General features: G+C 40.0%; 1 protein-coding gene across 1 annotated transcript in view; it reads left to right on the top strand.

The window, feature by feature from the left end:
* The window catches only part of SLC35F1 (solute carrier family 35 member F1), a 243,299-nt gene that overhangs the window by 136,157 nt on the left and 95,064 nt on the right, over nt 1–12,078 (top strand). Inside the window, exon 2 of the mRNA XM_080588100.1 lies at nt 186–361. Coding sequence (XP_080444226.1) covers nt 186–361 — 176 coding nt within the window. The remainder of the gene's footprint in view (nt 1–185; nt 362–12,078) is intronic.

The raw sequence follows: 12,078 nt of genomic DNA, 5'->3' as shown, positions 1-12,078 counted from the left end.
GGGATGTTTAAGCCAGTGATAAGTGCAGAAATAATGGAACGTTACATCACTACACCCAGCAGATACCTCACTGATTGAAGCATCGTGTTTCTTCTGTGTCTTAACACTTTCAAACATGATTCTGGAGGAGGATGAGCATGAGAAGGCTCAGTGTTTAAGGTCTGTGTTTTTCTTATTCCTTTTAGGGATCTCTTGCTGTCTGTGGCTCTTGGCCAGGTACTCTCCCTCCTTATCTGTGGCATTGGCCTCACGAGCAAGTATTTGTCAGAAGATTTCCATGCCAACACACCTGTTTTTCAGAGTTTCCTCAATTATATCCTTCTATTCTTGGTCTACACGACAACACTAGCTGTCAGACAAGGTAAGTGTCCATCTCTGAAACGCATAACTGTTTTGTATAAGACAGTGAGGATAAAGCTTTTGCAGAAAAATAATGAGTTATATTTAACTGTGATTTAGACACATATCCCATTAACATTTGTAACATATTTATATTGCCTAGTAATACCAACTAGATAAACTAAAAAAAAACACACAGATCTTCACTAACAAATTATGAATTAATAGATTCATGATTAGGGCTAGATTTGAGGATAGGGCTTCTACCCATAAGCAAAAAACCAAACATCAGTACTTTTCACATCCTAACTATTTTTATGGCAATGCTCTTAGGCTTGCCACTGTGGTACCACAACCACACATTCAGGGTCCGTTTTAGATGACTGCATATTTTGCTGGGGAATAGTATGCTTTACAAGCCACATAGGTTAAGGAGAGCTCAGATGCAAGCAAAGAAGAGCTTGTTCATACTAGTTGCTCATCAAGGCAGCTCAGTAGTTCACTATTAGCGAAAAATAGCATCCAGATTTTAGTGTTTTGGAAGTAGGAGATGAAAGGAGGGAATTTGGGATGCTGTCTCTGTGAAATGCTGAGTGGGCAGAGAAGCTCTACGGCCCTGCCACTGTTGTGGGACAGGGCTCGTATAAGCGATCTGGCTGCCAAAATGAGAAATGCATTCAAGTGCACTTCGGTACCATATGTCAAATGATCCTCTGTTTGACAGCCTATATATAATACTTTTTTTTGTGCCTTTCCTGCCCATCCCTCCTTTCTCTGAGATTTCATGTCTAGATGAGGTGTGGGAGGTGAATGCGTTTAAGTACATTTCTTACCCACTCATTTTTTCGTAATCGTTTTATTTATTCACCTTCGCAGAACACATGGATTAGAAACAAAATAAAAGAGCAAAAATATCATGTACTATTGTGATTGTGCTCTCCTGACATAAGGAGGGATGGGCTCTGTCAAGGAAAAGATAGAACATGTATTAGGCTCCAGTGCATCTATCAGCATACTGAGGGGTTCACGTTTTCTTACAGAAGCAAATATTTTGAATCAATCTTTGATGTTATATCTTTAAATGATTTGGGAACAACTCTGAAGCTAAAGTTCCTCCATCAGTGTGGTATTCTGATACAAGACTGTAATATATGAAATTGTTCCAAAACAGTAAGGGTTTCACTTCCATGAAAAAAAGAAATAAATAAATAAAAATAAATTAAAAATATACCACTGTCCTGCAACACAAAGTGCTTACATGTATTACAGCTCGAGTTTTACAAAACTTGGTCTCCATTGACATTTTTCAGAAACAGCAGAGGCCAATCTGCTGAGGAAATGTCAGCTCTTATTACATAAGGAAAGATTGCTCAGGCAGTGTTTCACTGTCTTGGAATTTCAATTTGTGTAGGGGGAAGCATCACCACGTGCTTTTCTCTGCAAAAGGCTTAAAATGTGTATTAGTAGCATCTTTCTGGAGAACTGAGTTTAAAAATAATTTTTCTGAATGTAGGATTGCCTAGCTGTTCGCAAGTTCTATCCCAGAAATGTCCTCCTTGGGACTGATTTAGATTTTGTGGAAGCCAAGTCCCAGTGACTTTTAAATAGATTTTGCTTTTTTGAAAATGCTATCTTGTGAGATGATATATAGGCTAGAAATCTGCTGTGCATTACAGGGCTTTGGTTACAGTGCTGTTTGACACCAGTATATATTGATATTTCAAACCCACTGTCAAGCACTATGTTGTACACATATAAACATACTTGTAAGAAAGGATCTATTTTATTTTTATAAATAATTTTCTATCTCTGTTTATAATATAGTGATTGATTAAAGAGAGGTTGTTTGAGATCTCTGTTGTTCCAGTACAATAGGTTTGGGAATTGAATGGGAAAGTCTTAGGGGACAGGTCAAAAACATGTTTTGGATGAGTGAGAATGGTTGGAGAAGATGTTTGAACAGGCCTGCAGTTAAACACAGAGTGTACAAACAACGAGAGTGCAACATAATGGGGACCAGTGGAATAGTCTGGAAAAGGAGCTGTCAAAAACAGAGAGATGGTTTGGTGTAGGGTCCAAAAAATCCAGAACAAAACTGACCAGAGAGGCAATGAAATCCTTGATCCAATCACTCACCATAACATTTCTGCTGAATGGTAGAGCAATACACAGCCGACTCATTTACTCAGCATTTAATATTGCCAAATGATTGAGCTTGACATTGTCTTTTTGCTTGTGTATTTATTCAAATTCATTATCTGTGTTTGTTCCACTAAGGCAGTTCTTCTAGCAGCTCTAATCGTTTGGCTTCGTTAGCAGATGGAAATCACATGATAATTATATTAATTTTATATGGGCTGATTCTGTTCTGAGTGCCAGGAACATCAGAAGGCTTTTTTTTTTTTTTTTTTTAAGTGCTGTTCTCCTACTCTGCATGCAAGATTTAAGATTTTTTAAATTACCCTCTTTGTCCTTCAGAAATCAGACCATCATAAGTTGGCTGGTAGTCAAAAATAACTGCATCCCTTTGTCTTTTTCTTTGCTTGCTTTCTTAACCTCTGAGGTTTTGCAGAAATGTACTCACTGAGAAGCAGTCACTTGTGGTGGCCAAAAAAAGCTCAATTCACTGTAGGACTGAAAACTATAATTTTCTGAGACATAAGGAGCTCTGAAGTTTCTGTTAAATGATGTGTCTGGTATCTAGATAATTATCTTTTTTTTATTCTGGATATTTTTGAGCTTATTTTAAAAAAATATTATATGTAAATTGAAGTTGAATGTATTATTTCCCTGAAGATGTGAGTGCAGAAGTTCTTCACAGCTAGGTGTGCACACAGTCACACATGCATAGATGCCGGTAGCCACTTATCCACAAATATATTATGTACCATCTATAGCTTCCAGTTAAATGCTCATTAATGCACTAGTGTTGAGATGCTGGGGTTCGAATATAGTTATTCAGGAGTTTTTTATTGTTGTTTGGTTGTGGTTTTTTTTTGTATAAAAACATTGCTATATAATTAATGTCACTTATGCAGCATTATCAGGCAATGAATATCATTATGTTTTATCTGGCTCATATGCCAAAAAAATATATGAATAACTAACAATGAAACCCTCAGTTCTTACTCTTGAGGTAACTTTCTCTCGTGCCTGTTGTTTTTACAGCCAAAACCTGTATTTGTCCATGGTAACACCTCTGATTTGAGAAGAAGGTTTTAACACATATTATCTCAGCTCAGTCCCCTTGTCAACAGAGGATTCTGCTTAGAGAAATCTTGTCAGGACACTTCCAGATAGCCCTTTGGGTTGTATATTATTACTAAATGAGGAAAAGAAAAGCCTTAGCTATCAGGAAGAAAAGATTTCTCTCAGTGAAATGGAGCTATGGGACATAGAACTGGTGGAGATTAGTTTTAGCACCTTAAAAAGCAGTAAGCGGGAAATTGTCCATAGTGGACCAGAAGGCGTTAATTACTAACAGTCAACATGGGTGCAAGCATCAGCAGCTTGCAACCAAAAATAAATTACTTCTAAAAGCCACCTCACATATGCTACAAATGAAAACAACACATCTACTAGACCCCATTTAAAGAAAAAAGAGAAAATGTGAAACTGCTATTTTTTGTTATCCTAGAACGCAAGGGATGAGGGAGCAGTATGGATGTGTTTTGAACAGAAGGGGAACATAAAGTCTTAAGGGCCAAGTTCTGCACGAGTAGCACTCCACAGTGCAAGCTGCTCCTTTAATTTCAGTGCAACAGGTTATGCTGCATTTTCAGGCCACCATTATTTAGAGCTGGCAATAATTTGCTAGTTCAGAAAAGGTTTTATGAATCTCTGTATGTCTGGATGAGTTCTGCTTCTAGACTAAGCAATGAGGTTATAGCATATATCGATGCAAATACGATTTTCACTAGAGTAAATGTAATGTCTCAGATTTGACACATAATCAGATCTGATCTGTGCCCCTAAGTTAGTTACAGAATCCCTTGAGACTATTAAGGATTGCAGTCATGTCACTGGAATATCATTTTTAATGCATTTCTATCTTGGATTTGTTTATGACCTTAGTATCTCAATCATATCCTGATTTACCTGCTATTCAAACATGTATCCCCTTTTAGATACATGAAAAAAACAACACACTACCAAATCAAAACAAAAACAGAACAACAGCAACAGAAAAAAAAAAAACAACTCTACCCTAATATCCTTCCTACTTCCCCAGAAAAACTGAATCAGGCAACTTGAAGGCAAGTATAACACCCTAATATCCTTCCTACTTCCCCAGAAAAACTGAATCAGGCAACTTGAAGGCAAGTATAACACTATATAGGCATTGCTCTGTTTTACTGAAGAGGTTGTCAGCTATCTATTGAATGATAAAAGGATAAATGTCTCTTTTTTAACTCAATTTCATTCCACTAGCAATGTTATATTAACTCAAAGCTGAAGCTGGTATTATGCAGTTAACTTTGGTAGACATGCCAGAATTTCTTCAATATTAACACCTAGTTTGTTGACTGCAGATAAAAACATATGTGGGAAACAAGGAGAGTACATGACTTAACCTGATCAAACTATATTAGATATAAAGTACTTCGGGCAATATGTGCTGTACCATTGAGATGAAAAGTCTTCTCGAAAAGCATCGATCCTGTCGGCATGTTCAATGAGACGCCTTCAGAAATATGGGACTTCCTGTTCACTTAGGATGACAGGGAGTGATTTTGATGAGAAAAGATACATTTCATCGTCGTTCCATTTTCTCATCACGTTCATGCCTCTGCTGTAGAACAAAGAGCTTGTTTATGCTCCCAGTGTTGAACAAAACCTGCACAGCTCCAGACTTGCTGTCTCATGGCCCTCTCTGCTGATGACAGAAGTGGCCCTCAGTCCCTCAGGAGAAGGTGGTGGTGATGCTGGGACCCAGCCCATGCTCAGGCTTGCAAACACATTGCAGACATCGCGTTCCCCTCGAAACCTGGGGGAAGCAAGTATCAAGCTGGCCTAGCTCCTCCTGGCCCTCTTGCTGCAAGGGACCAGGATAACCAAGTTGTAAAAAAGGAGTATCACAATGAGCATGGCTTGGGATGAGAAAAAATTGTGACATTCTGGTCTTTGGTATTCTCTGTACTGCATATTCTCCCTATTGTGTGGAGCTTTGTAGTCTGCAGTGTACTTTCTCCTAATTACTCTGGGCTTCTAATTAGGGATGCCAAACTGTGTGGGATATGTTTATTATGGAAATGGTCAGCCAAACAGTCCTTTTGTCTAGGCTTTGAAGAGCCCTTTTCATATTCAGAGGGAATTCTGCACTTTGGGAGAAATTAAAATAAAACTCTGGTGATTTACAGACAGTAAAAATTGCAGAGAAGATTTTTTTGTAACCTGCAATTTTCTGTTTTGGATAGCATGCACAGGAGCAAGAAGTATGACTTGCTGTGTGTTTGGGGTTTTCCTATCACGTCATGGGCGCCAGAGCTATCTAACTAGAAAAAAACAGTATGAATAGATCCAGTTTTCTGTTCAGTGCCATTTGCATAATTATTTTGTTTCTGTTTAAATTTTCCCCCTATTTCCAAGTGATTATTTTTGAAATCTCCTGCTGTGAAATGCTGAATGGTACTGCCCTCTCCACTGCATGAGCCTTTATTGTTCTACTCTGTAGTTGGGTACAATTCAAAGAGGTGTTAAACTTTTCCTGTATGTGTAGTCTTCAGAGGACCTTGGGATCCTGTTCTTTTTGACAGTTTCCCAAAACCACAGAATTTCCCCTCTTAGTCCAATGAAGTCTTATTGCATTCTTCAGCCATAATACAGAAAGAGATACAATTTCAACAGAGCATGATTTATTCCACACTGCTGGTAGGAATCATAGAATCGCAAAATGGTTTGGGTTGGAAGGGACCGTAAAGACGATCTAATCCCAACCCCCTGCCATGGGCAGGGACACCTCCCACCAGACCAGGTTGCCCAAAGCCCCATCCAGCCTGGCCTTGAACACCTCCAGGGATGGGGCACCCACAGCTTCTCTGGGCAGCCTGTGCCAGGGCCTCACCACCCTCGGAGTGAAGGATTTCTTCCTGACATCTAATTTAAATCTACCCTCTTTTAGTTGAAAGCCATTCCCCCTTGTCCTGTCATTATCTGCCCCAGCAAAAAGTCGCTCTTCATCTTTTTTATAAACCCTCTTAAGTATTGAAAAGCTGCTGTAAGGTCTGCCTGGAGCCTTCTCTTCTCCAGGCTGAACATCCCCAGCTCTCTCAGCCTTTCTTCATAGGAGAGGTGCTCCAGCCCTCTGAACAACTTCGTGATCCTCCTCTGGACCTGCTCTAAATGCTCCACATCATTCTTGTGCTGGGGGCCCCAGACCTAGATGCAGGACCCATGTGGGACCTCACAAGAGCAGAGCAGACAGGGACAATCACCTCCCTCGACCTGCTGGCCATTCCTCTGGTGATGCATCCCAGGGAGGGAGACAGGGTAATAACCAGTAGACCATGTTGATGATAAGAAGGCAGGGTTAAAAACAATAAACTTGACCTTTCTGTCTTTTGCTGTTCCTAGTGGAGAGGTTGGGTGTTTATTTTTTTATGTTTATTTTTTATTTTTTTTTACCCTTAGGGTTTTTCATTGTCAGCTGCCTTGTTCCACTAACCAACATGCAGAAGCTTTCTGCTTTGGTTCTGCTGCTTCTGTCCACCTGCACAAGGGACCAGGCCTCTCAGGGCTTAGTCAGTTTTCATTTTCATCAGGTGCGTTTTGCTTTGTCAGCTGTTTAACAACTTACAAATAAACGTGGAGGTGAATCCTAGCCCCAAATGTAGTGAAAAGGTGTCAGCAGGCAATGCCACAAAAAGAAACCTCAGCCATCTCTTTCTCATGTTTTAATTTCTCTGTTCTGCTTCCTCACTGTTAGGTTAGGCACCTGCTATCCAAACCCATAGCATGCAGGCCGTGTTACAAAATGTGTACCTTTCTGCTACTCCTAGAGAAAGCAGCACAGTCTATCCTCTTGCATCATATTCAAATAAATCGTGTACATCCCACAGCACATACAAACTGAAAATTGGAAAGTACTTTTCCTTTAGGATGCAGGTAGCAGCAGTTAAGCATGAACACAGTGTGCCATGGTTTAATGATGCAAACACTAACACACTCGTGGTGACCCCAAAGCAATGAAGGCCAGGTCTAATCAAGCATCCATGCTGTAGCATTCTCTGTAGTAGTAACCCATGGTTCCTGGTGCAGCCCATTCAGAGTCCAGAGATGCCTCTTATTTTACTGGTTTGCTTTCAAAATAGTTCTGCTGGTCAAAGAAGTATTCTTTGTGCCATCAAAGACAAAAGAAGTGTTGGGCAAAAGGGCATCGAGCACCTCATTTTTCCTGTCTGCTAACTTAGTCAAGAGGAAAAAGAAATCTCTTACCACCCTCTAAACCTAAATGATGAAATGGAAGGTCCTGTCTACAGAGATAAATGAATTTCTACTAAGGTTGCATATGAACTAGGGGTACCTCTCCTCGTAACAAAATCCCTGGAGGATTTAGATTAGGCGGTGAGAAGCACCAGTCACACTCAGTTCAGGAAGTTCAGACACGGTCATGTTTCTGGCTACCGGGTTTATGCCATCAACCAGTTTCTTCTAGAAACAGCATGCAGATTTGTACCATGATTCAAAGACTGGTACGTAGTTTATGAAAGCGAACCTTACAGGCACTAAGCGCAGTGAGCATAAAAGGGGCTTTAGGCTGGCTGAAGTCCTGGGCGATAGACCATGTTTGCATCAAGATGCTGCATCATCACTGTGAGGCAATGTCTATACTGAATATACTACTTGAGAATAAAGCAGTTTTGCCCTGGAGGTAAATGTACATACAGGTTCCTGTTTAGGAACATTTAGCCAGATGCGGCCATTCCTTGCCAGTAAGTCCATAAATAGAAAGCAGAGATGCAATAAAATGGGAGGCGATGCATTTATTCAGCTTACAGCTGCAACATCACAGGTAGCCAGTGGGATTTAACAGAATCAAAACACTGATGACACTGTAGCGTTTTACATTGTGATGCTTTTCATGTTTATTCCAGCACCAAAATCGGAGTCTTCGGGCAAACTCGAAACATATATTTGTAAGCATTTAGGCTTGGATCAGGATTTAGGATTTGTTGCTGTGCCCGTGAAGCTCCCTCCTTACACACTTTTCCAGGAACCATGCCAGCCTTTCAAACATGATGCTAATCTGCACGCAAGTCTGTGGGTACCTGTTTAAGAAGAGAAACCTTGTCACTGGAGGCATGAGTGGGCAGGCTCGAGGAAGCTCTTAGAAAGTGCCATTTGAACACTTGCACTTCTCAGCTCCTTGATTTGTGTTCCCATCTCAGCAGCTGCGGTAACATGTACTCATAGTTGTGCCACAGATCCAAATACGGGCACAGATGATATAGGTTAAAGAATGAAGGCTTTTGAGCATGTAGAAAGCCAGGTGTTTCTCAGTACGTTCCTGGAAGTGCTTGAGTACCATGGCAGCAGGCACACACTGAGCTTGGAAATTTGTCCTATAGTATCACAGTATTGTGCAGGGGTGAATGTCATTCGTGGTAATTTTATTTGATGATAAAGCAGCACCCTATCTAGACAAGATTGCCTTACAGTTTGTCAAATAATAAATTGTCTCTTAAGGATGTGAACTGAATCACAAACAGAGCATAACAGTCTATTTTATGTAGAATTAAGAGGTAACTGTCCTTTGTAGTGTTAGTATATGGATTTGACTCTTTTTCCCCCCTTAATACATAAACATCTCAAGCGCTGTTTACAAAACCAACCATCCCTTCCCACTACAATGAGGAAAGCTAATGGTTCTGATAAAATAGTGTACCCTTGATCCTACAGCTGTAAGCAGAATGCAAGGGTCATCTCTCCCATTTCACGCAGTATCAGTATTTGCCTGTGATTTATGGAATCTTTAAACATTCATCAATTCAAGCAGCTAGCCAGGGTAGTCAAATCCACATGCAGCGCACGTAGCTCCAGCGTTCATACGGGAGATTTGAAGTGTGGTTACAAGATGATAACTGTATTGCCTGAAGGAGATAAGTCCTGCTCTGCAAGAATGGTGCTTTGTATGTAATTAGTGTAAAAATTCAGAGGAATCGAGTTTATCCTTGCGATCGTCTTTCTCATTAAAAAAGAATCGTAATGAAAGAACAAAGCAGCCCCTGCAGTGAATTGGATTGCCTTCCTAAGTTTTCATTAAATCAAAGACTCAGCAGCACCCCATTTTGCAGAGCCCAGTTGTAAACTGTACACAGTTCTCACAGCAAAGTTTCTATGAAGATCACATCTTTTCTGGAGGTTTGGAAAATGCAGTGTATTCCTCACACACGGAAAATAGCCCACCTCTCCATTTTCTTTTCTGGATTTTATTAGTTTCTGTTAGCAAGACGGTACTGGGTCAAAGAAAAGAGCAGAGAGCATATGTGATGCTTCAGGTAACTCACAGTCACAACGATAAAACTTTATCTAAGTAAACTGCCTTATCTAAAATAAGGACTGGAAGGCAGTGTGAATCCAGGAAAAAAAGTTACATGAGTGGGAGAAAGCTCAATTTTCAGCTTATTCTTACAGTTCATATTTAATACCAAGCCATAACACAACTCATAATTTCCTCTTCCTCCATCTCCATTATTATCAGTGTAACCCATATAATTATTGTTACAACTAAATGCATTGTTCAGGTAAAAAAAGTACTAATACCCTGTTTCCACCATTTTGTAAGCATTTTTTCCTTTTTATGTAGCTGAGCTGTTAGCCATTATCATGCTGTTACTTCAAATTCCTGTTGCTTTTCTACATAACAGTGCTATAATAATAATTGCAGCTTCATCTGAAAAATTGTTTACAAATTCAGCACTCTAGGTATAAGCTGCAGTTGTGCTGTATTCTCTCCCTTCTGCTCACAAGCTGGTGAGAACAGGCAGGAGCACAGAGCCATTTCTGGAAGATGATGAAAATTCAGGGACTTGGGGACTCAACTCTTGCCTTAGGTCATCCTTTGGCTGAAATTTTGGTTCACAAACCCTGAGGATGCTCTAGCTACAGGTGGCTGCTGAATACAGCTGTGAAGGTGCTCCCTCTCAGCACAAGGTCGTTAGCAGCCGGCTCTGTTAGAGCCTCCCTCGACATTATCTTTTCCTGATTTAGCATTAAAAAGGAGAAAGATAATATACGCTGTCTAGCAGCCTCATCCATTTCTTGCACACGTTTCCCCTGATGGGAAGAGGGCTCTTTGAGGGAAGGTGGGAGCTCTGCCGACAGCAGTAGGGAGCTCTCCAAATACATGGGGAAGGCAGAGACCATGTGCATATCTCAGAAGGGCGTTTATCCTTTAGTTTTCAGTAATAGGGTAGTGACAGTCAATTCACAGGGATATTTTTGAAATTGTTACAGAAATGGAGCAAATGAGGTTTCAATGGACAACTAAGCATCTGTACCTTTTCTGAGTTAAATATTCATGAACTAGCTTCTGTGCAGGTGCTAGAATATTTAAACGATATAATTTATCTATCCTTCGCTGATTCTCTGTCTGTGATCTGATACCCAGTTTTGTTTTGTTTAATTGTAAAGGAGGTTTTAAAACCCAGGGTAAAGGTGAACTGTCATTACTTCAATTAAATGGATCTGCCCTGATTTAATCCAACAATAATATAAATATGGTATATTCTGTTTGTTTTCATTGCTTTTTGAAATGTTTTGTTTGAATATGTTCTTGAGCGTCCAATTAAAATTTCAGCCAATTGGCATGCAAGAAGAACAATTAACTAGTGCCCTTTTTTCCTGTTTGGCATCTAAGTAGTTTGGCTCCATTTTAAAGAACTGTAGTAATTTGCCCTCATGGAGTGCCAGAGCCTAAGAGCTTTTCCATAAACACACATAACAAAATATACATGCACACAAATATATACACATATACAAAAACAAACAAACAAACAAACAAACAAACATGTATGATCATGCATTGGGTTTACATGGCAAGGTTTTGGTCACCGGGGGGCTGCAGGGGTAACCTCCGTGAGCAGAGCCCAGCAGCTGCCCCAGGTCAGATCAGAGCCAGCTCCAGCTGTCTCCGAAAGGGACCTGCTGCTGGCCAGGGCTGAACCAGGGAGTGATGCTGGTTGGGACTCTGGGAGAACAGACTGAAGAAAGGGGGGGAAAAAACCTGCTGTGAGGATTTTGAATGTGTGCAGGTTTTGTATGGTTATTCGCTTAGAAAGTATAAAATAATACTTCTTTATCAGGAGAATATTTATTTGAAGTATGTAGTGAAATAAAACTAATTTAAAATAAAAAGTAGAGTTATTTTTTCTTTAAAAGGTGTTGCACACTGCAGAAAAGTAATACGCTTTTCAGTGTGAGAAAATTTAAGTCATATCCCAGAGCAACCTGCCTTTAAGAAGACAAATGACTATAGTATTTATAGTAGTATTTTGACAATAACGTAATGGCTGTTGAATAAGATCCTTTCTCAAAATAGAGATCACATTCACTAAAACATTTTCTAGTGCAGGACTCTGAGATAAATGCAAGATACTAGGTAACACAGAGGTTTGGACACGTGCACAAGTGCCTGTGAAAGAATTGCGCCATAAACTGATCTTTGATGATGGAAACATTTCTAGTTGGGCTGACTCATTTCATACATAGTTTGTACCTCAGTACGTGTGTTTAAAATGA

This window comes from Anser brachyrhynchus, assembly GCF_964034855.1.
Source record: "Anser brachyrhynchus genome assembly, chromosome: 3".
Classification (NCBI taxonomy): Eukaryota; Metazoa; Chordata; class Aves; order Anseriformes; family Anatidae; genus Anser; species Anser brachyrhynchus.
The sequence above is the reverse complement of the archived record's forward strand: the minus strand, read 5'-3'. Positions and strand labels throughout refer to the sequence as shown.